Below are 24,901 nucleotides of genomic sequence, written 5' to 3'. Positions count from 1 at the left end.
GATCGCGCAGGGGCGGAAGCGGGACTATGGCGGCCGGATTCAAGTAAGAGACTGAGCGAACAAGCTCTTTGGCCTTCGCCTTCAGTCACCTCAGCGGGAGCTGCGGCTTCGCCCAGGCTGCTGCCGAGTCCTTAGGCCCGGCGGTCGCAGCGGCGTCGGGCGGTGCCCGGGTGCGGAGGGTTTAGCCTTCATGTGGAGCCCCCTGGCTGTGGCTACTCGCCGCGCGCCGGGCCCCGAGCTCTGCCAGGCCCGAGCTTGGGAACCGATTCCTGGCGGCTGTGAGGGGCCGCTCCCCCCGCCCTGTCTGCAGCGCCTGCTCTCAACAGCCCGCCTTGGGAGTGGGGGCGGGGACGAAATACACCGCCCCTTCCCCCCCCCCCCCCAACTCTCACTTTTCCCTGGCAGAGCATGTCCACCCACCGCTTGTCATTCGTGGTCTTGGCAATCGAGGGTCTGTCTCCTGCAAGCACGTGGCACGTGCACTTTTTTTTGCCTATGACTAATTCTAGTGAGTTCACTGGGGCTCCCCATACTTATAGCACGATGCCTGTGCAGAATTATTTATAGGGTTGCAATTGAGGCCCTTACTCGCTATGGTAAAATCAACATTCGGTTTTCCCCTCCTCTTAAACTGACTTAATTCTTAGATTTTGTATATTTCATTCTATCTGAATTTATCTAGATTTCAAAACTAAAGACTTAATAGCTGTAACTGCTGTTGAATTAAGGGTTTGGGTCAGTAATAGGACTGTGCCCTTTAGCAGCCAGACAGTGTTAAGGGAGAGACCAACTTTCTACCTCACTACACCCTCTCTCCAAATTATTCACTTTCAATGTAACATTGCAGTTTGCTACAGAAAAGTTCTTTCAATTTCAATGAATTACAGAAATACATTATTCTTCCCACATCCCTAAAACTTACAGCAGTTATGGTTCTGAGTTACATTGCATCATATGTTTTGCCAAAAAAGTGAGTTGTCATAGCCAGCTAAGGCATTTTGAAATGTGGGTCTTTGTCTATGTTAGAGGAAAAGTCTTGGTAGAAATCATAGCAACTGTAATCTGTTCCTAATCAATATGAAGACCAAATGTTAGAGTTGCTGGAGTGGAGGAATCCATCTGAGGACAGTTAGAAGAAAATGGGAGTTAAGTGTAAGAACTGGTACATATTGTAGGGGAAACTCTAGCCAAACATTTCTCCAGAGCTCAGTTTTATTCTCCCACACCTCACTTCCCTCAGTTCTTTATTCTCAAGCTGAGGTGTCTGCTGAGAAAAGCCACTCCGCGTTTCCCTGGTCTGCTGGGGGGAGGGGGGACGACGCGCTAGCTTCACATCTCCCTGGTCTGCTGGGGGGAAGCAGCTAGTGCGGGGTTGCCTCACCCCGTTTGTAAGTAGGGATCCGATGTAAGTTGGATCCATGTAACCCGGGGACTGCCTGTACAATCTACTGTGCCCCATTTAAAGATTGAGACACACAGGAGAGAAGCAAAGAGAGTTGGATCAATGCAGAAATCTTTCTTTCCCAAACACCTGGGAGTCCCAGGTGTTTGGGAAAGAAAGATTTCTGCATTGATCCAACTCTCTTTGCTTCTCTCCTGTGTGTCTCAATCTTTAAATGGGGCACAGTAGATTGTACAGGCAGTCCCCGGGTTACATGGATCCAACTTACATCGGATCCCTACTTACAAACGGGGTGAGGCAACCCCGCACTAGCTGCTTCCCCCCAGCAGACCAGGGAGATGTGAAGCTAGCGCGTCGTCCCCCCTCCCCCCAGCAGACCAGGGAAACGCGGAGTGGCTTTTCTCAGCAGACACCTCAGCTTGAGAATAAAGAACTGAGGGAAGTGAGGTGTGGGAGAATAAAACTGAGCTCTGGAGAAATGTTTGGCTAGAGTTTCCCCTACAATATGTACCAGTTCCGACTTACATACAAATTCAACTTAAGAACAAACCTACAGTCCCTATCTTGTATGTAACCCGGGGACTGCCTGTATTGCCTGAGCCAGTGAGGTCTAGCCCTTGGCTGTGTCTACACTGGGCCACTTATTCCGGAAAATCAGCCGCTTTTCCGGAATAAGCTGCGAGCTGTCTACACTGGCCCTTGAATTTCCAGAAAAGCAACGATGCTCTACTGTACAAAATCAGCCGCTATTCCGGAAAAACTATTCTGCTCCCGCTCGGGCATAAGTCCTTATTCCGGAACACTGTTCCGGAAAAGGGACAGTGTAGACAGCCCAGTAGTCTTTTCTGGAAAAAAGCCCCGATCGCGAAAATGGCGATCGGGGCTCTTTTCCGGAAAAGCGCGTCTACGTTGGCCACAGATGCTTTTCCGGAAAAAGGGCTTTTCTGGAAAAGCAACCTGCCAATGTAGATGCTCCTTTTCCGGAAAAACTGAAAACGGAATAGTATTCCGTTTTAAGCATTTCCGGAAATTCATGCCAATGTAGACACAGCCCTTATGTCTATGCTAACTGGGGATAGCTCAAGGAATACTGACATTAACATTACCCTTCTGCTTGTAAATTGTCATACATATGTCCGATTTATGTTGGCTTAGAAAATGTAATAAAAGTTCTGAGTTACCTTTTCCATAATTTGTCTTCAAAAACATTAGTTTGAACAAAACTTGAGGGCCTTGTGTCAAAGATTAACTGTGCTGCAAACAGTGTTGTATCAGTTTCTAGTTGTGGAACATTTGTATCTTCTCAGTTTTTCTGTTCTCTGTTTTAGCCCTTGTCTCCACTACCAGGTGGATCCATGCTGCAGCAATAAATCAACCAGTGGTTGATTTAGTGGGTCTAGTGAAGGCCTGCTAAATCAACTGCCATATGTGTTCCCAGTGAGTCTGGTACTCCACTAGAACAAGATGCATAAAATAAATCAATGGGAGAGTTTATCCCATCAAACCAGAATAGTGTAGAATCTGCAAGTAGTCGACCTAAAGTATGTCAACTTCAGCTATGTTATTCACATAGCTGGAATTGTGCAACTTAGGTCAACTTTATTGTGATTTGAAAAATTGTGTCATTTTAGGGAGTGTGCAGAAAACAATCTGAAACATTACATTCTATGTTAAAAATAATGTTGAATTACTAAATTGGTGTATTTAGTAACTTCTGTGAAGAGAAGCATTATGTATTGGTGCTCCAAAGATAGATATAGGATAAGTATAAAATTAAAGAATTAGAGTAAGCTTAAGGCTATGACTAGACTACGTAGAATTTTCGAAAGAGGATATGCAAATTCCGAGCTCACTTTTGAAAGAGGAAAAAAGGGGAAAAACCCTTTTTCGAAAAATAACTCTTCCTTAAAAAAGGTTTATGGATTTTTTGCATATCCTCTTTAGAGAAAAAAAAAACGTAGTTTACCATGTGCCCATTGTTGGGGTAAGGAAAGATTGTAAAGAAAGGCCCTGACTAGCAAGTTGAAGGAAGGCCTTGAACATAATAAGTGATAAGGCCAGAAGGAATAAAGTAGGCAGGATGTCTGGTTATTCTGGAGAAGTTTCTACAAAAGGCTCTGACCAATCAGGGTGATGGCAGATGGTTTTAAATAAAAGACAATTGGTCTTAAAATGAGTCAACCCGTACACTAGTGTAGAAGCCCACGTGAACCTAGGTACAGTGGGGAAAACTGCTGGACAGCAAAGAGGGGAAGAAAGTCCTTGGGAAGACAGGAGGTTTGTAAATCTTACTTGAATTAAGATGGGTAATAAGAGTGAACTGTCTCAGATTGTTTTTCAGTTGTATTTAGTAATTGGCAATGAAATAACTTTTTTTTTAAAAATTAACATTTAGAAGGTTTTTTGGTAATGTCTGTCTGACTACGTTGCAGTTGATCAATAAGAGTCTAAGCATCATTGGGCTTAGTCCATTTGTAAGTATACTGATTGTATGTTTATAAAATGTTTTGTTACTGTTTGGCTATAGTAAATGACTTAGTATTTAGACTTTTTAGACATGCTTAGGGCAACTATATACACTTTTGGATTTAATTAAAGAATTTATGGTTAAGTTGGGTTTTGATTTCCCATATTAACAATTTCAGCTATTGATAATTGTAACAGTAATGTGACACTTGGTTTTCTGGTTGACTTTACTTAGCCTTTTTCTTTGTAAAACAAATTATGCATATTAATTTTAATGTTTGTGTCTATTTTAGAACTGTGGAACCTTTGGAATATTACAGGCGATTTTTGGTGAGTAAAACATTATACATAAGTTACATAGACTTAAAATACATATTTTCTTGTACAGCCACTCTTGTACAGTGCTTCTGCTGCTTCTTTCTTTAAATTATACATAAACTGCAATGGGGTTTTGATTTTCCTGAAAGCCTTTCATAGAAGAAAATCTTTCAGACTCTTCATGACATGTTCTTTTTATTCTATGGCTGTGATCCTGTGAGCGCTTAGGTATTTGCTCACCTTTGCACATATGACTAGTTTCATTGGCCTCGAAGGGACTGCTAGGTGCATAAACTTAGACAGGTGCTTAAGTGAATACAGGATTGTGGTCTTGGGATTTGTAAAGTGCCCTGCACAATAGGAGCCCAATCAGTATGGTAGATTTTAGGTAATACCAAACTAATATCACTGACAGCATCTTTGAAAAAGGAAAATTCCAAGATGACGTTATACAGCCCACATTGAGCTCCCCTTGCACAGAGGCTCCAGGCTTAGGCTCCCTGTGGTCAGGGGCTCAATTTCTTATGGTGCCACAAAATTCACAGATTGCCACTTATATAACAATTTACTGGTTGCTTTGTCACTGTACAACTGCAATGAAGTATTGTTTTTGTTGGTGAGTGTCCTAAATGTACAAAAGGCATACTGTATAGTAGATAGCCTTGAGGTGATTTTTTTCCTTCTGGACTATAAAATTTTTGAAGTAATATAAGTTTTGGGTCTAAAACCCAGATCAGATTGAATTAGACCAAAAAAGCTCACTAGCACACAAATCTTTGAATTTATCTTAGTGATCCTGTCGTTGCAAATCCCTGTTTGAAAATAAATAAAAACATTATTTTTATATATTCTTGATTGTGTAACACCATCAAAATATAATTTAACTTAACTTGTTTAATGTTTATATATAGAAAGAGAACTGCCGACCTGATGGAAGGGAGCTAGGTGAATTCAGAACCACCACTGTCAATATAGGTAAGTGTTTAATATTAGGAAGTGATAGTGACTGAATCAAATGGAGTATGCTTGGAGTCTTTAATGAATGGCTGTTCTGTTCCCACAGAGCTTGACTTCAGAACTAGTCAGGGGGAGATTCTATGTTGCACTTGGAAGAAGGATAGTTTTAAGCCATCTCTGCACCCTCTTACTCCTAGGTTACCCAGTGAAAACACTCCCTTCTGCAAAGCATAATTTAAACAGCCACAGGCAGCTAAGTTATAATAGCTTCCTTACCTGCTGTGGGCATTACCCTGAATCTCTGTGGTTCCATTCTGAATGTATGTCTCCTGCCTTCAGCATTGCTTTTTGGACACCACTATATCAAGACTTGCATGGGGAATGCAAGAAGGTGCGTTATGGCTTTCACAGTTCCTATGCTGGGGAATTCTTCCTGACCAGATCGGGGCAGTTAGAGCCTTTCTGTGCCGCTTTGGCCATTTTAGATGGAAAAAACATAATTTTCAATCTAATACAGTTTTGCCAATTCCTATTCTAGAAAAAATGAATCCTTCAGCACTTGCTAATTAAAAACACAATTAAATACAATTGTGTATGTAATTATTCAGAATTAAGGTAGCTAAGAAACAAACAAAAACCAACCAACCGTTGCTGTTTGAAGGGTTATCTGAAGTTTTGCTGGGTAGGTGGATAGGGCATTCCAACATTATGGATTTTTAAACCAGTTTTATCTCATCTCATTTTTTAAATAATTAACAATTGAGAAGTCTAAAGACTGAGATTTTGTTAAACACTCTCTTTTCAGGTTCAATTACTACTGCAGATGGTTCTGCGTTGGTGAAGTTGGGAAATACTACTGTAATTTGTGGCATTAAAGCGGTATGTGTACTTTTTTGAGACTGAGAAATAATAGTTAATAGAGTATAGCTCTCTATTCATTAAGTTGAAATTGATGTGCCTGTCATATATAAACACATTTTTTACAGGCTTTATTTTCAGAAGTGAAGATTATACAAGTTGGACCTCCCTCGTCTGGTACCCTTGGAACCTGACCGATCCCAAACGAGGGGATTTGCCAGACCAGGGGAGGTCTCTCACCTCCTGGCCTGTGTTAAACTGCCCCCTCTCCCCTTCCCCGGGCTCAATTCCACCCCACTGCTTCCTAGTCAGCTGTCGCTCCCTGGGATGGACCTCTCCAGCAAGGTTCCCTATAAGCTGCATGCTTGCATGGGCACACAGAAAATTTTTTTCACCCCGCCCACTTCCTATCCAGAGCCACATAGCTGTGTGGCTGGTGACAGGTGGCTGCTCTGGTGGCTGGAGCCAGAAGAACCTCATGGTGGGTGGCAGAAGACTGCTCTGGCACCCGGGACTGGGGAAGCTGCGTGGCTGGCAGCAGGAGACTGCTTTGGCAGCTGGGGCTGGAGCTGCCTTATGGGAACCCTGGCAGTGCGGGTACCAGCGGGGGAGACAGTGGGGCCAAGGATAGCGAGGCCCTGGCACAGAAGCCGGCTGGATGGGGGCAAAGGCACCAGCCATCTGTGGTAGGGGGAGGTACCGGGCGCAGGTAAATCCTGGGGTATGGGGAGAGGGCGAGGTGCAGGGTTGGACACAGGTCTCTGGGTGATGGGTGGGGAGAACAGGCAAGTTTGGGGCCAGGCACAAGTCTCTGGGTGATGGAGGACAGGGGGAAACAGATGAGAAGTGGGTCTGGGCACAGGTCTCTGGGCAGTGGTGCTTGGGCTGTGGCCATAGTCCCAGGTACTGTCTCTTTGTGTTTGGAGTGCAGATAGCATGGCCCTGGCATATATACTGGTAGCATATGGGGGAGCAGATTGCAAAGCCAGGCACAACTATAGAGTGTGTGGGGGGTAGGCAGTTAGCCAGGCCTATACAGGTACGAGCTGGCTGTGTGTGGTCCTGATGGGAGCATAGGCATTGGGGCATGCAGTGTGTGTTGGGGGCAGAGCCAGCAAGCTGGGTGGTTTTCAGGGGGGTGGGTGCCAGAGTCATGCACTTTATAAATTATCCATTTTTAGTATTTTTTCTTGAATAATGATTTATAAATATATATAATTTTGTTAGTAACTGGTAGATGCCACAGTGACACACATCTGAACAAGCGCACATGATGTCAATATTGGTGCACAAGACAAAACTCACTCCGCTCACAGATGGGAAATCTGAGAGGGAACACTGCTCTCCAGCTCCCAGTGGCCCTGCTGCTGCAAGGGCCAGAGCTGTGTGGTCTGTGCCTGAGCTCCCTGGCTGCTGCTGGGGCTGGAGTTTCATGGCTGGGGCCATAGCTCCACGGCTGGGCTGGAGTTTCCTGGCTTCTGCCATGGCCAGAACTCCATAGCCAGTGTCGGAGTTCTGCAGCCAGGGCTGGAGTTCCCCGATGCGGCGCTTGCCTCCCCACCCAAACACGGGGCTCCAGGCTGAGTCGCTGCCCCCCACCCCGCTAAGCTCCTACCCCATGGCCAGATCTCCCTTTACCTGGACTCTGGTCCTGCTCAACCACGGATGTTATCAGACCAGAGAGTCCCGGATAAGGGAGGTACAAACTGTAGTAGAATTGAACAAATGAATTAGGGTAGAGTTGGGAGTGAGTGTGTGCGCGCACATTGTTACATGTGTAAAGAGTCCTTTGTCTCTTCTTAAAGAGAACAAAGATCTTATTTTTGTGTACTAATTTAGTTTTTGTGATGATTAGTGAGCATTAATAATGAAACAACTCTTTCAAGGGAGATATTAATAAATGTGTCTGTCGTAAATCTAATTGCAATAATCACATCAAGTAATTCATTGAAGTAAAGAGATGATCATAAGATGAGTATCTGGAAAATCTAGCATGGTTTGTACAAGCATTTTGGCCAGACAAATCCTAGAGAAATAGGATTTGTAACATTTCAAAAAGTTTTTTCAAACCAGTTTGTAGATACAACCCCTCCCCCCCTTTTTTTTCTTACAGGAATTTGCAGAACCCCCAGCAGAGTCATCTAATAAGGGATATATTGGTAAGTTTTCGAGTTTTTTCAGTGAAATTATTTGTGTCATTGGGAAGAATTGGGTGCAGTAAAAATTGAAAACAAATACAATAAATCACATTAAAATTGCATTACAGTGCACAGAAACAGCGTGGGTAGCTGGTTTTTAGAGGTAGGTGACAGGTTAGCTGAGGAGCACTAGTTATGAGATTGAAGGTTTCTAGCAGTAGCATAAGGCAGAGGCGCAGGTGAGATTTGCTTTGCCTTCCCTGTGTTAGAGACCTTTTCAGTCTCTTGATATGAGTTCCATTCCCGACTGCCAGACTACTAGGAAACAATGGGAGGAGCAAGATATCTGAGGAGACAGCTTTGCTGATTGTGTGTTAGGAATGTAAAATGCCAGTTTATCTTAGGTTTAACCCGTTAACTGATTAGGCAGGATATTGCTCCCCTACCCCTGTGCTTGGGGCTGCGGGTCATGGGCAAGGGGTTGCTTTTGTGTACCTAGTTACCTGTTCCCATCCCTAATGTGTGTAAGCCCTGATCCTGGAAGGTCTCTTTGCACACAGACCCTCATTTCCATATAAGGGTTTACATTATAAAAAGGGGGTTTAATATCTTTCCAAGATGTGATGTCATTGGAGAAAATACTAGATTGTCGTCTGTTTTCTGTGATTGTTCTCAAATATTTTTTTACTGCTTTTATGTCGAAAATGCCACGTTGGGCATTTAAAAAATGGAATGGGTCCTGCCAGGAAAACCAAACTCTTGAGATGAAAAGCTTAAGAGTCGTCATTTAGCTAGTTAGGCATATAAAGAAATTATTTGTGGTTCAAGATCTACATAGGAAGATTACAGATAAAAATTATTTGTATTGTAGCTAAAGGTATAGCTCCATATCATTTTGTGAATGTACATGCTACTTTATGAAACACTGACTAATAATTGATCTGTACCCTGAATCATATGTAAGTGTGTAATTTGGAAAGAAAAATCTTGCAGACTTGATTCATATTAATTCACGATCTTGGCTTTCATTGGAAATGCATGAAGAAGTACTAATTAAGAACTTAAAACTGTTGTATGCGTTTTTTGTTGTCATAACAGACTGTTTTTGTTTAGTTCATAACTAAATATTTTTTATTTCTAGTTCCCAATGTGGATCTGTCACCTCTCTGTTCATCAAGATTTCGCCCAGGACCTCCTGGGGAAGAGGCTCAAGCAGCTAGCCAGTTCATTGCAGATGTAATTGAAAAGTGAGAAGCACTGTAATATAGTTAAATTATAAACACAATTATGGGAAAGATTGTATTTCTCAATGATCTGTGTCATTTTGTTTTAGCTCAGAAATAATAATGAAAGAAGATCTGTGCATAGCAAATGGCAAGGTAAGAAAAGGTTTGGTATTAATGACAATGACTCAGAGTGAAGACGGATAAACACTTGTTAGTATGTTAAAAGAAAACCCTTGGTCTTTAGGCTCATATTATTGATTTTTGTTAATCTTGATACCTGCACACTCTTCTGGGTTACATCCAGAGTGTAAGGATGTTACGTGACCTGACTACTGAAATCAATATCCTTGGGTGTATCAACTGTATTTTTGAAAACATCATGCTGTTTGTGCACTTCCTAGAACGCTAAGTACATTCTTATATTGTAGTTTTTGATCCTAGAACTCATTTGCAAGAGAATGTCATTAAACCCAAGAGCTTAGACAGATCCGAAGAAGGAATGGGTGTTGACACGGGTATCCCAAAAGTCCAGAGATAAAATAGTTAATGCAGGAAACAAGTTTTGGAAGGATTTAAACTCGTCCCTTAATAGTAGAGATTAAGATGAGATTGTCACAAGGGGCAAGTTATCCTACATCTGCGCACTGTGAGATTTGTGTTCCTTCTTTGAAGCATCTGGTTCTGAGCTCTCTAGGAGACAAGATACCTGAGTGGACTGCTGGTCTCATCTAGTATGGCAATCCTGTGCTTGTAATCAGTTTGTATAAAACTGCTTTTCTATAGGAATTGACTGTTTTTTTAAAGCACTGGATCTTGCATTTAGTAAAAGCTGTTAGGCCTGACAAGAGGGCACAGTGTGTTGACAGGACTGCCCCTGTTGGTTTAGCGCAGGGTTGGTACACGCCAGCACATGGTCATCAGGATTCCTTGTTCAGTAAAACAGTTGTGGTTGAGGGACTCAAGTTCCCTGGCAGTGGTACGCAACCAAGCAGACCATACATAGCCTTGGGGCAGAGCACAGCAAACAGACAATAGCAGTGGAGGCTCAGTCTGTGGCCCATGAGCCAGTTAGCTGGAGCAAACAAAAGCAGTTAGTGCTATGACCCTCTGAGTAGGGCACAGCAAACCATCAGTCTAATGGCAAGTTTGGGGAGGAGTAAGGGAACCCAGGTCCACCCTCTCCATCAGGTTCCAATTTATGGAGCTATAAATTTCTTATTAAGGGTTCAAGCATTAGCTTGTAATACATTTGCCTCAATCACTTTCTGCCATAAGGTCCATCTTGGGCATTTTCTCAAGCTGCTGCGATTCAGCATTCTCATCAATCTCCACAGTCGGCTGATCATCCATGGTCCTGACAGACTGGAGAGTCAAAGGTCTTGCTGAAGCACATGACCTTCCTCTTCCTCAGTCAGCTCCGACTGACGTGGGCTGCCTCCTTAGAGATGTGAAAATACAGTTAAGTAACTGTTTAACAGCTGAAAATTTCAGCGGTTACGCACTGGAGGAGGGGAGCAGTTGGCTCCCCAGGAGCCGGTGGGCACGGGGAGCTGGCTTTTAAGCCAGCTCCTCTTGCATACCGGGAGCCTGTGTGTAACCGTGAAGGTTAACCAATAAGCTGATGAACACTGTCCCTTCCACATGGGCAGTGCTTAGCAGGGGGCAAGGAGACATTTCCTGTGCCCACAGTGATTGGTCAGCTCACTTGGCCCAATGTGGTTTTGATGCACCTTGTGAAGAGCCCTACCAAGATTCATGGCCGTGAGAAATGTATCATAGGGCGTGAAATTGGGTCTCCCTCTGTGAAATCTTGTCTTTTGTGTGCTTTTACTTTGTACTTTGCAGATTTTATGGATGAGACCAGTGTTTCTCAAACTGGGGGTCCTGACTCAAAACAGGTGGGGGAGGGAGAAGAAAGTCACAAGATTATTTTAGGGATTATGGTCTTGCCCTTACTTCTGTGCTGACTTCAAAGTTGGGTGGCCGAAGAGTGGCAGCTGATAACTGACGGCCCAGCTCTGCAGGCCGCAGCACAGAAGTAAAGGTGGCAATACCATACCATGCCATTGTTACTTCTTGTGTTGCTGCTGGCAGCAGCTTTGTCTTCAGAGCTGAGTTCCTGGGGAGCAGTCGCTGCTTTCCAGCTACCCAGCTCTGAAGGCAGGTTATCAGTGCAGAATTATGGGTGGCAGTACTGAAATTCCTCCCTCCCCTTACAATAACCTTGTAACTCCCCCTCCAAACAACTCCTGTTTGGGTCAGCACACCTACAATTATAACACCATGACATTTTACATTTTAAAAGCTGAAATAATGAAAGATATATCATTTTAAAAATCCTGTGGCTGAAACTGACCAAAATGGACTGTAAATTTGGTAGGGCCATAACCTTGTTATATGGCCAAATTTAACAAAGCTGCAGGGAGGTGTAAAGAATGCCTCTCTGATGTGCCTGCCTGGCTTGCTGCACGCAAGGGTATATTTACCCTTTGGAATTTATTTTTACTTAAGCCATGTCTTCACTAAACAGAAGATTGACATTGCAACAGTTGATCTTCCGGAGTGCTCCCACCAATGGCTGTTACTTCTGCTACTGCAAGGAGTAAGGGAAGCCAAATGGAGTGTTTGCTCCCATCGGCCTCCTGCTGTGGGGATAGCAGGGAACCTCGAAACAAGGTATGTCGACTCCAGCTAATTAACATAGCTGGAGTTGCGTATCTGAATTCAACGTTCCCTGTAGTAGTAGTAGACTTGGCTTAAGATTTAAAGGTGTGTTGTCAGAAATTAGCTAACGTTAACTAAAACTCCAGTGTAAACAACGCACTGTAGATATTTAAAATATGCTAAGCTGCTCAAGTTGAACCCCAACTTTGTTTTTCTTTGAAAACCTGAAGAATTTCCATGAACATTTTTTGGGAAAAAAACATAAGTTTTACATTTTTCAAAAATATTTTTTTGTTAAAAACACTTACAATTTTGCAACCAGTTTTAAACCTGAGTATCACTTTTCCTAAAGGGATGACTAAACCTTTTTGAATTTCAGGGTGTGTTTTGTTTTTTCTTTGATGAGGGTTTTTTTGGGTACAGAATAGAAGAGGTCCATGTTGCAGCTTTGATCCACCTATCTTCAGTTCAGATTTTTATATCAGTCATCACTCTATTGTCTTATTTTTAAAATTAAATTACAAATGCCTCTTGCCATGTTTAATTGCTACTCACGCTAGTCGACAACAAGCTTTATTTCAGACTGCAGATCCAGTACTCATGAAGGACTGACAGGCTGGATTTGTTTTGTATAGCTCCGTATAAAAAGTCCCCGTATTCTTTCTGCCCTATCAAATATTAATTGAATTTCTCAACTATAGATTTCTAGTGAGGGCAGAAGTCCTTTTCTTTGTTGGTAAAATACAGCACAGTGGCTGACTACAAATTGCTCTTTGGACATAAAATCACTCCTTTTAAAATTTGGCATTTTTATGAAGTGACCATAATGCATATATGTGTGTAATGTTCCTTGCTGCCCTCTAAATGCAATTGCTTCCTTAGCCACTTTTTAGCCATATCAATCCTAATAATCTGGAAATGTGAAAATATATTGACTGCTTTTCACCAGCAAAATTAGTATATTTTTTTAAATCTGTCTTCCTGGAGTAGATTATCTGGGTAGAGCCCCACAAATCTGTGCCTATCTACTTTATATCCATGGGTATCTACATTCACGGCTCATCTTTGCGAATATAGATGCAGATACAGTATTGGTACACACAGAAACAGGTGAGGTTTTTGATAAGTAGAGCCATCTAAATTGCAGTGCTGAGGGTATGGGGCAGGGAAGATAAAAGGCCACGTATTCATCATATTAAAGGATCAGAGGCTGATATTCTAACTTACTGTGTATTACCATTGGCCTGTAATTTGAATTAGTGCGGTACCAGCAGTTCAAAGGAGATACCAAATTTTACACATGTAAACTTTGTTTCTTAGCTTGCTTGGGTTCTATACTGTGATCTCATATGTTTGGACTATGATGGAAACATTTTGGACGCCTGCACATTTGCTTTGTTAGCAGCTTTAAAAAATGGTAAGTTTCCTATAACATACAATTGTTAAGCTGATTATATTCATGGAATAAATGTGGTGTTAGAAATCAGAATCATGGTGAACACTCTTGCTGATTTTAATTTCCCCAAACCAGAATATTTCTACAATTAAAACCACAATCTTTTTATTGGACTACTGAAGCTATAATACAAAGATGGCTCAGATGTGTATAAACGTTATTGAATAGGCTGTGGGCTACCTTATTTACATATGCTTCTTGCTTGTTGTATTAATCTATTATAGGACTGATAGCCATTCTACTGTACAGCTTAGTTTTTCAACTCAATGGTATTTGCCTTCAGCATACCAGAATTTGGACACTCCGCTATTGATCATAAGTAGAATTATAATATTCAGTACTCCTACTTCTAAATAAAGTATTACCTATTTGTGGTGTTTAGTCACTTAATCCATGTGATACAAACAGGAAAAATCTGTAGAATTAAAATGTTCTTATAACTGAAGAGATCACAAAGCAGGATCACAGAGTAGAGTGAAGTGATGTAGTCACTGGAAAAAGACACACTATTTTGTACAGCTACTGTACTTAGAATGAAGAATGTGCCATTCTGGTGTGTGTTTTATTTCCAGTTTTGTTTTGTTTACAATTGAAAGTTTTTACTTGACTGCCTTAAAACCAAATAATGGTCTCAAAAAGGGTAAGAGTGGCATCTATTATTTATACAGAAAACAGGTGCCCTACATTGTCTGATTCGGGGCCTGAAGTCAAGAGGAATTGACATTGTTCTGCCCCTAGAGATTGCTGTTAACAAAGACTAGTTCATAAAGAATCCCTTCAGAGATAAAGTCCAAATTATCTTCAACTAGTTTAAGATCGTACAATTGATTGGCTTCTTTTTTTTCCAGTACAGTTGCCAACGGTTACTATAAATGAAGAAACTGGTTTGGCAGAAGTTAATTTAAAACAGACAAACCCTTTGAATATCAGAAAGCATCCAGTTGCCACATCATTTGCTGTATTTGACGAGTAAGTTGGTAACTGATAAAATGTATACTTAAAATTGTTTAGTGACTAATGGGGTCAACTCATTGGCACAGCATCTCCTGCTTGTTAGTCAGTTTATGGAGCGAATCAGCTTCTGGACGGTGTCCGGTCCATCTTTGCCCCTGCTCTCTGGTTCTGGATCCATGTCATCCCCTGGACTGTGGCGTCCTCTTCAGGATGCTGCCCTTTGGTAATATCTGCAACTCCATTCTTGGCCCCTTCTGGGAGTATCAGCAGTCCTCAGTCTCATCTGCCACTGTGGCCAACTGCAATTCCAGTCTAGCCTCTTGTCTCAGGAGCAAGCCACGTCCTTTAAAAGGCCAGGCTGTGCATTGGCTAAGTGATGTGCAAGGGGGAAGGAGGGAGAGACCTAAGCCTGTCCTCTACTCTGGGTCCTGGCCTTCTCAGCCCTTGCATCAAAGCCCTTAGCTTGGGAGGTATTAGGCAGGAGCTTCGCTCCAGCTCCGTGGAGTCCGCTCTGTTCAAGGTGATGTGCCCTGCAAACCAGACCTTCCCCTTTATTGGTTAGGACACAACTGCCTATTGCTCTGCTGAGAACTTCTTTATAACAGGTCTGCCCCAACAAGCTGTCTTATTGGTTTCCTATAAACCTCTCTCTGATTGGAGGGGTATGAGCAGGCTCCCTCTGGCTTGCTTTGACCCTTCGCTTGCCACAGTGACAACTGCCCCACTACAGCGATATAATCCTGGTGAAAAAGAATTTCCAAGAAGTTTTTGTGGCAGATTCTTCATACAATTGTCAGTATACCTCAAGGACAAACCAGACCTCAGCTATTATAATCCAGGGGTGATTTTGAACTGTTACATAGTTTATATGAACAAATGACTCCCAGATCAAAATGTATGCTATCAAAATTTCCCTACAACCAATGAAATGTACTTGAGAGGGTGTGGTTTCATGTTGTAGTATACTTTTCATCCTAAAGAGCTTTACTAACACAAAGAAATCACTACATCCACTGCTGAAACACATACCGGTGGCATACTAGATGACCATTTTTCAGTAGCTCATAGCGACAGTCCACAACAATTTCAGAATAGAAAGTAAAGAATAGTTTATTCTGGCCTTGACAAGATGGAAGGCAATTACTCAAAATTCAGACAGTTGTCCAAGTTAACACCCTTAGACCTAAAAGGATTGCACATTGCCAGGTTATTTTGAAATCTGAAAGACTTATTTGAAATCTTCCTTGTTTATTGGATTTTCACTAGAATCTTGTCAGTAGTAAAATGGAAGTGTGTAAACTTCTAAATATAAAAACTGCCAGATAAGAAAGGTTCTAAAACTAACTGCAGAGCAGAGTTGATAGCGTGCTGCATTTCTTTTCAATACTTACAGTAAATGGAAATGTATCTGTCCTCTTAAAAATATGTACATGCAGCTCCTTAATATCAGTAAAATGCAGGAAGATAGGAGGAAGTTTGATAAGCAGAGCTCGATAAATCCATTTATCTACTCGCCTATGGCGACTAGATTTCAGCTGGTCGCCCCGTTCATCGGCGGTGTGGGGCTGGCGAATGGATTTTGCCGCGGTTTGTCAAGCCTTGTTGATAAGCATGGTGTACAAATATCTAATCAGTAAGAACTCTGGATGAAAAGCATTGTGTGCAAATTAGTAATAACCCTGGGGGGAGGGGAGGTGCGCGTGCCTTGATGGCACAAAAACATCCATCAGGAACTGGAAAAATGAATAATGAGAGAACCTCTTACCTTCCCTCCATTGGAATTCTCTCCGTTGTAGAACAAGCAGATGTTTATGCTGGTTAACCTCATTACTAACAACCCATGGGCGGTGGAAGAATATCCTGAGAGAGGCGGTTTATGTACCTCAGTTTGAGTTATTCTGTGCACTACTTTGTGAAAGTTCAGGCAACTGCCCTAATTTTATAATGCAAATATGAAATGTGTTACCAAATAGAATGCCCTACTTTTAAAAAATTAGTTGAAAGTAACATGTAGAATAAATACATTCTCTTGGCAGAGGGTACTATAGTTAGTAGATAAAATTTAATTATATTTACTTAAACATTTTTTTAAACAGTTTGGAATTGGGAAATCACACTATTCCCAATTATAATAATTTGCATGGTTATTTATAAACATTTTGCACATTCAAAAAAGTTGTACGGAGGCATGGATAAGGCTGTATGTAATGACCATGATTTTGAGAAGAAACTGAATGTTTAGTGGGTTTTAGTAAAAAGTTGAGGTCTTTGTCATCTTGTCCCATTGACGACCCTATGAATTGACTCCTTTCAATTGGGGTCTGTATCAGACCATTGGTAGAATAGATTTCTGAAGGACTAAACTATTTGATATTAAATAGTTCCAACAATTTTTACTGTGGAATAAAGGATATTTATCAGAATTTTGTCCATTTTCCCTTTAAGTATTACGATTTTTGCATTATTTACTCTGGAAAAAAATAACTTTTGGTCTTGAGATATCAATAGCTTTTATTGTAAGGGTTTTGGATTGTTTCCTTGTTCTGAACAATAGAGTAGATCAATGTATAAACCTTGATTCTCTTTCAAGGGATTCACTAAATATATATATATGCAAATAAGAAATGGTTTTGTAAGTACATCTACAGCAAACTAGCAATTAGAAATAAGTGTTTTCCCTTAGTTTAACAGTAAACCAATTTACAGAATGCAGTCCCCACATTAAAATATTTGTTTTATTATCTGAGAGGTTGTTTCCACTATGCTGGGGATTGATGTTGCGGTGATTGATCCACCAGACATTGAGCTGACACGATAAATCAATCTCTGAGTGCTCTCCCATTGATGTCGGTACTCCACTAGGACAAGAAGAGTAGCTCGCATCAATGGGAGCAGCTCCCGCTGACTATTTACGTAGCTGAAGTGACATAGGTCAATGGTGGGGGTTAGTGTAGACTAGGCCTCAGTGTTAGTAAATGTATTAGTGCTGCAAATTGCAGTTTCCATTTTGCAGCCTATCCCCATTAGGGCAGAAATTTTTAAAGCCTCTATTTCATTTCTGCGTATAAACCCACAAACACATTTGACTTCAACACTGAATTTTCAGTAAGGGTTTACCTTCTCCATGTTCTTTAAATTAGAGCATCCTGATGACAGAACAGTGGACATTAGTACTCCTAGAAGCATCCAATTAATTCAGTGAAAAATACTTTATTATTAAAATCTTTTTGAAAGTTAGCCTAAATAACCTTGGGCAAATTCATTTTAGATGAACCTTTCCCGAGTTCATTGTTTTGCATGTGAAGCTCTAGTAACTTTTATACAATCATCATCCCTCTGGATTCTTTTCTTTTAAAAGCACAATACTCATTGTTGATCCAACTGCAGAAGAGGAGGACCTGGCAACTGGAACTGTAACTATTGTAATGGATGAAGAAGGCAGACTATGTTCAGTTAATAAGCCAGGTATTTTGCAAAATTACTACAAGTTAAAGAGGGAGAAAAAAATGCTCTCAAAACAAGTAACATTCACCTTTTGATGAACTATTTCTTGAATATTACCACAGCAGTCATCTTAAAAATAATCTACAGTACACGTTGGACCTCCCCAGACCAGCATCCTTAGCTGCCGCCTGGCCCTGCTCCTTGGGGCTCCTTGCCCAGCTGCTGCTGGCCCAGGCAGGAATCCTCAGCCCCCATGTTCTCCTGGCTTCTGGGGATCTTTGGTCCAGCAACATCCATGGCCCTGTCAGACCACAGATGTTGCTTGTCCACAGAGTCCCGGATTTGGAAGGTTCAACCTGTATTGTATTTTGCAAGAGTTGGTGCAAGAAATATCACTGTTCTTGCATAAATTGTAGCCATTTTTGTTGTACAGGATGGAGCTTGAATGTAGACCTTCCAATTGTGCTAGTAAGATTTGATATTTATAATCTAAAGCAGTGTTTCCCAATTGGTGCTCCATGGAACCCCAGGGTTCTGTGAAGCGAAAGTAAGGGTTCTGCAAGAACGCAAGATTGCCCTGTCCCCTCTTAAAGAGACAGTATTTTGCAGGTTTTTTGCTCGACCAGTTCTGGCGGGGCTTTTTTTGCTTGCCAAATTTTACCCTGGGAACTCTAGGGGTTCCTTGAAATTATTTTAAGCTGAAAAGGGTTCTGTGGCCAAATAAAATTGGGAAACACGGATCTAAAGTAAAAACAAATTTTCTTAAGGAGAATCACAAATGAGACCACCTTGCCTTAAACAGGGAAGTACTCCCCATGATTGAAAGGCTTTTAACATTTCCATTTGATAAACAAAATGGAAAATCAAGGTACTACTTGCAATTTTGTAGTTTTTAACATCTCTTTTTTAGGTGGAAGTGGCTTAACAGCAGCAAAACTTCAAGACTGTATAACCCGGGCAGTTACAAGACACAAAGAAGTCAAGCAGCTGATAGATAAAGTGATAAAAAGTGTAAAATAAATGTACAGCAAGGTCTCTTCAAAATAGATTTGTAAAAATTGTATTTGTTACAGTGTTCACAAACCTTTTATACTAAATAAACAGTTATCGACCCTACATTTACAAAGTTCATTTTTTCTAAAATGTTTTATCACCTTTATATTATGTACAGTGCTGCTGAATGGTAAAAAATACAAGGTAAAACATCTTGTTAAAAATACGAAGTGACTTGCAAAAACCAAACCCTATCTTATTAGACGAAATTCCTATTTTTCATTAGGTTGGCTTCCTGATACAGTTTATACATATCAGTGTAACTTCAAAAATTCATTTTCCCATCAGCAATTTAAAACACTGATTTTTGAGCTCCCTTAAAAATTTTTAAAAATCACCTTTGCATTTATTTTTTTAAATATAAAAAAGGGCAAGACTCAGGACTTTGGAGGGGTCGGCGTGCCTCTCTTCCTTTTACTTTTTGACTGGCTGCCTGAATGTTGCTGGTGTTGTAGCTGAGCTGCTTGTGCTGCTGCTGCTGCTGCCATAGCCATTTGATGGTGCAAGAATCGCAACTGCTGCCATGGAGAAGAAGAAAAAGCTTGTTATATTAAATTTAAAGCTACTTTTTACCTCAGGATAGGAAAACAAGATGGGATAATTCAACTGAGAAAGCACTGGAATGGAATACCACGTACTGGGACAAGGAGTACAGTCAAGCAGCACCAGTGGCACAGAAGCCTGCTGAGAGCATTTTTAACGTTTCATAAATATTTCTTTGCCCTCTGTGTCTGTCGCAGTAACTGCAGTAACTCAGCAACTTCAGTAAACATTTTAGTTCAGGTGATATTCAGTATAATACTTAAATTGATAAGATTTCTCTATATAAGTCTCCTCCTCATCCATGCAATAAAAATATTGCCATAATGTACTTCCTAGATGGATAACATGACTAAAGAATGCTTTGCCAGAGCTTCTCTCTTATTTGCTTCAAAATCCTAATGGCACCTGGCTGAGCTTATTTAGTATCGCGCCACAAGCACTCCTTGAATGTTGTCATATCAGGAAAGTGGATGGCTTTTTAATGTATAAAAATAAATTCAGTGCTCCAAGTTGATAGAACAAGAGGTATCCAATCTCTCACTGTTTAGTTTGCCACTCTGCAGCATTTTAAAAATTCCATATGGTATTAGTCTAAAGGGTAGCATTTTTGTTGTTGGAGCTGAGAATTGTATTTTTTTAGTGCAATCAGAGCGAAGTTGCTGGATTACTTGTATCTGTTGCTGCTGCTGCTGCAAGGCTTGTTGTTGCTGCTGTAAGGCAGAGGAGAGCTGGAGTCTCTGCTGAGGAAGGCTTTGCCCACGTCTGTTCACGGCAGAGCCAAGCTGAGACAACACTACGAAAAGGAGAAGGGGAAAGCAGGCAGGTCAAAGAGGTTGGGTGGAGGTCATCAGGGGTAGGAAAGGAAGACATAGGAAGAGAGTGTAACAGAAAGGGGATCAGTAGAATTAGTCTCAGAGTACAATCAGAAACCACAGAATAAAGTATACACTGCATAGACACTGTTAGTTGGAACATGCAATTAGACTATGAAGTGCTTGTGGACACGAAACAAATTTCTCATAGTGGACTTTAAAGCACATTTTAAAGAAATACTCCTTAATGAAGTTTGGTTACAGAAGCTCTACAGTTTTGGTAGAAATTGTTCTATGTGATTTAAATTCTATTCAATTTATGGAACTACCACAAATAAGACAAGCAGAAAAATGCATGCTTTTAACTTGCAAATCAAATTAAGTGCAGCATCACATATTCCACACTCTGTCGTGAAAACTTGATATATGTTTTGTTTTAATAGAGTAAGGGAAAGGCTTCTATTAAACACCAAACTTCATTCCAGTATGAAATTTATCATTGTCATTACAAAAAAACAGATGGAAACATTGCAAACACATACTTGCTGCTTGAGGTTGCATAAAGCTCCCTACTCCAGTCAGGTTAATAACAGCGGCTTGCTGGGCAGATAAAGCTTGATCTTGATTTGTTGGACATTGTTCAGCGCACTGGCAAAAATGAGAAGCTTGATACTTATTGTGGAATTTCAGTGTCACTGAATACATACATTCAAAAGCTCTGCATGAATAGATATGAGTTCTGCTTTTTCCCCATTTTAAAAAATGGATTATATTTTTATAGTGTTAAATATTGCCAACTGAGTGACTATTTAGAGCAGCCATTATGTGCTTTATAATAGCTCTTCTATCATTTTGGATTCTATAACCTGTTTTACATAGATGGGGAATGTTTTCCAGGACTGAAGGAAAACAGAAGTCCCAGGGGATCTCTGGCTGTACCTTGGACAACTACGAGTAGTAACTATAGTTCAGATCCAATCAGGTGGTAGCTCATTTCCTCCTAATTCCCCAGGAATCTGTGTAGCACTTAATGGTGGTCCACAGGCAAGAATACTAATCACTGAGTCATATATAAACCCAAAACATCAGGAAAAAAGTGAAGTTTATTTGTATCTTCACATTGTGCCATCATTTCAGTTAATAAAACAAAACAAAAAAAAACCCAACAATACCCCTGTTATATTCTGAAAGCAGCAAGGAAATCCTAAGCACTGGTTTACTGATCAAAGAACAAGGTAATTACAAACAACAGATGCAACAGTTGGATTCCAAGTGCCTTAAGAATACATCTACTACAGTGGTCTTCTCTTACACCACCACACACTCTAGCACATAACAGCTTAAAGACCCCTGCAAATGGAAATGACATTGTAGGAGAACTTTTCTGCCATGCGGGATTCCAGGAAACTGACTTTACCTGATAAGAGAGACAATTTGGGTGAGATAATATCTTTTATTGGACCAATTTCTGTTGGAGAGAGAGAAGCTTTTGAGCACATGAAGCTCTTCTCCAGGACTGGGAAAGATACCTCCAGCATCATGCAAAATGCAAGATAGAACAGATTGTTTAGCATATGTAGTTAGCACATATTCTAAGGACAGTTCAAGATGGAAGGTCCTGTTATCTTGTGAGCTTAGTGCCAGTCTATGTTCTATGTAGTATTTACATTTATCTTACTGATGATTCTTTCCCATTATTTGAAATAAAATTATTTTTAGACAAACTGAATTAGGTATCTTGGCTAAAGGCAGAGACTAATCAGTACACACAAAAGGCTGCCGCTGGCCGCTCCAGGAAGACTAGAAAAGAGCTAGTAACTATACTGGTAAATAGAATTCAAAAGCAGAGCAGACTGTACTTTTCCGTTCCCAAATTTGCTACATTGTGGACACAGTCAGAAACAAATACCCTATCAGATACGATTTAAGGGAAGGGAACTTAGCATATGAGAATAGACTGAGGTTAGATGTTTCTACACAGAAATCCTCTATAAAGATTAATTCCTTTCAGTCATTTTACTTGCCAACTCAGCTTTCCATCCATTCACAATCATCCAAGATGACAATCTATAACTTAAGGGCCAAATGCAGCCCTACCTTTTACTAGTACAAAAATCTCAACTCAACTGAAGCTGCTAGGAGGTAGCCGAGCACTAATGGACAGGGCTAGAAAGAAACTTTGGTTAGTCTACAACCTTTTTGAGCACAAGATCACTTTTTGAATTTAAGTGCACTCCAAGATCTCTCTCAAATATAAATACCCTTACCCTACCTCCTTTCCGCCCCTTCTCCATGGGCCTGCCCCTGCTCACTACATCTTCCCTCTCTTGCCCATCCTCACTCACTTTCGCCAGGCCGGGGCAGAGGGTTGGGGTGCGGGATCTGGTCTTTCAGGGATCTGGAGTGTGAGGGGGGCTCTGAGCTGCTCTGGGATGGTGTTTGGATGCAGTGGTGCTTGGGGCAAGGCGTGTAGGAGGGGTTTCATGACTGGGGTAGGAGTTTGGGATGTGGGCTCCATCTGGGCACTCCTGGTTGATGGTGCAGTGGGCTAAGGCAGGCTCACCCCTACCCTGGCCCACTCCTTAAAGCAGCCAGCAAACTCCATCCCAAGTCCTGTTGTGCCCCCTCTATGCTCTATGGAGAAAGGATACAGAGTGGGAGAGGGGGCACCTTGACATCAGCACCTCTCCTCTCCCTCCCTTGCCCTGCATAGAAAGCAGAAAGCTCCCAGAGGAAGGGCAGGAGATGCACAGCAGTGGGGGGAGAGGCAGCTGAAGTGCTGAAACTTGATAGCCTCTTGGCCAAACTAGTCAGGATCACCTGTCAGAGGCGCCAAGATCTACCAGTAGATCCCCATCTACTGGTTAGTGACCACTGATCTACAGTAGTGAGTTGCATGAATACTCCTGTGAAGCATCTGGCACAAGTCACAGTGAGAATCAAAACAAATGACAAACTGGAGCGCTATTCTGATGCAGTATGACAGTTCCTATCCAATTGTTCTATGTATGGAGGGCAAGAACACCCTTCCCTCACATACTGACTGGCTTCTGTCCACATTAGTGTTGCATAATGCAAGGCCAGCTTATGTGCCCTGTCAAAACATCACCACTCCCCACCTTCTCTTTTCTGCAAGGGAATAGAGGAGGCAGGTCTCCAGCTGTAGCTATAACCTATTCTTTTCATGAGACTTCCTTTTCTCCTTAACCTGATTCAGACCTTTTGTGTAAATGCCCATTTACTACATTTTCTGGGGAAAGGGAGAGACACCATTTAATCCATGAATTGTAATTGCCACAGAAAACTACAATCTTCCAACTGATCCTGTAACCTTTTGAAGGACTCACAGACATATCTAGATCTTTACAGAGATCTTCCTCACAATTAACACCATGTGAGCCGTCTGTTTTAAATAACATTTTATTAGCCTTGTCTTCATGGAGGACTTAAATACATAAGAAATTATTTTTTAAAAAAAAAAAGCTTGATTTTAAGGTAAGTCATAGAAAAAGTTATGTTGACTTAAACTCAAATATGCAAAGTTTCCAATACTTTGTAACTAAAAGTCTGCTTACCCAATATGAATGTGAATGTTAAAAAAATAAAATGCTCTTCTGGTCTGAAATGAACAATTTTTAGGCCAAAGAGGAGGTATTTCTGACAAAGTTAAAATGAAAGTTAAGGTGGAGTTAAGAATGCAATGGGTCTTTCAACCTTCATTATATCATATGAATGTTTAATTCAATTTAAGGCTAGTGAATTCATACAAACTTACGCACTTGACACGCTACAATAAATGTGCAAGGCATAATATGAACCACCAGACATCTCCACTATCTTTGTCAGTTCTTTGTTGACTAATACACAGTTAAGCAATGCAGAAACTGTTAGAAGCAAACCTTAATAATAGTCCTTTCAATATTGTCATAATACAGGGGTGAAAGGATAGTGGACTAACTGGGCAACAAAACTCATTTTGATATTCCAAGATCTTGCAGAAATTATGAATGATTTTTGCCATCCAAAAATATATCCTTGATATATAATGAACTAGTATCGTTGATGTTCTCTTTCTTTAAACTACTCCAATCAACCACTCCTCACCCAAAAGGTACAATCATTTGGAGTAAACTATGCAGTTCAACAGCTTTCCAATGAATTTATGCAATCTTGCTGAGACTAACTGGCATACCTGTTCTCCCTGTTGTTGAGGACTAGAGGTTGCAGGCTGCTGGGACTGCTGCTGCGGATTGAACTGAGAGAGCTGCTGCTGCTGCTGCTGCTGCTGCTGCTGCAGTGGGTTGAAAATAAGTGAACCACCTGGAAGCTGTCACAGATTAAAAACAAAAGACATAATTCAAAATCATTTGCCTGCCATTTTCCAGGGAGAAACTCAAAAAAGATCTAGATACTAAGTTACTCTTCTCTTGCAGATATTTTAAAAATCTATAATAATGAATAGAGGTATATAAAATATGATAGAGGTATATAAAAATCATGAGTGGTGTAGAGAGGGTGAGTAAAGAAAAGTTCTTCATTAGTTCCCATAGTATCAGGACTAGAGGACACCAAATGAAATTAATGGGTAGAAGGTTTTAAACTAATAAGCG

The 24,901-nt window shown here is 41.1% G+C and overlaps 2 protein-coding genes across 21 annotated transcripts in view; one reads left to right on the top strand and one right to left on the bottom strand.

Annotated features, from left to right (window-relative positions):
* Window positions 1-26: 26 nt before the first annotated feature.
* EXOSC8 (exosome component 8) lies at window positions 27-18,903 on the top strand. Its single transcript, XM_006120537.5, has 11 exons — window positions 27-43; window positions 4,162-4,198; window positions 5,098-5,161; window positions 5,949-6,022; window positions 8,115-8,160; window positions 9,281-9,386; window positions 9,473-9,518; window positions 13,350-13,446; window positions 14,334-14,454; window positions 17,798-17,904; window positions 18,794-18,903. The coding sequence occupies exons 1-11, from the start codon at window positions 27-29 to the stop codon at window positions 18,901-18,903; spliced, it is 825 nt and encodes a 274-aa protein (XP_006120599.3).
* The window catches only part of SUPT20H (SPT20 homolog, SAGA complex component), a 61,519-nt gene continuing 54,247 nt past the window's right edge, over window positions 17,630-24,901 (bottom strand). For 13 of the 20 annotated variants that reach the window (XM_075919134.2, XM_075919146.2, XM_075919143.2 and 10 more), the window contains 4 exons: window positions 24,484-24,618; window positions 20,834-20,939; window positions 20,148-20,272; window positions 17,630-19,454 (listed from right to left, as the gene is read on the bottom strand). In XM_075919134.2, coding sequence (XP_075775249.2) covers window positions 19,314-19,454; window positions 20,148-20,272; window positions 20,834-20,939; window positions 24,484-24,618 — 507 coding nt within the window. In that variant the 3' untranslated portion in view covers window positions 17,630-19,313. The remainder of the gene's footprint in view (window positions 19,455-20,147; window positions 20,273-20,833; window positions 20,940-24,483; window positions 24,619-24,901) is intronic. The other 7 variants (XM_075919142.2, XM_075919153.2, XM_075919151.2 and 4 more) reach the window with 3 other exon arrangements.

Source organism: Pelodiscus sinensis, chromosome 1 (genome assembly GCF_052426305.1).
Source record: "Pelodiscus sinensis isolate ZL-2025 chromosome 1, ASM5242630v1, whole genome shotgun sequence".
Classification (NCBI taxonomy): domain Eukaryota; kingdom Metazoa; phylum Chordata; order Testudines; family Trionychidae; genus Pelodiscus; species Pelodiscus sinensis.
Note: the sequence above shows the minus strand (reverse complement) of the source record. Positions and strands in the feature narration are given on the sequence as shown.

Coding starts and splice junctions, on each gene's coding strand:
- EXOSC8 (XM_006120537.5), top strand. Junction 5,162..5,948: donor AACCACCACTGTCAATATAG/GTAAGTGTTTAA, acceptor CTCTCTTTTCAG/GTTCAATTACTACTGCAGAT. Junction 17,905..18,793: donor ATGTTCAGTTAATAAGCCAG/GTATTTTGCAAA, acceptor TCTCTTTTTTAG/GTGGAAGTGGCTTAACAGCA.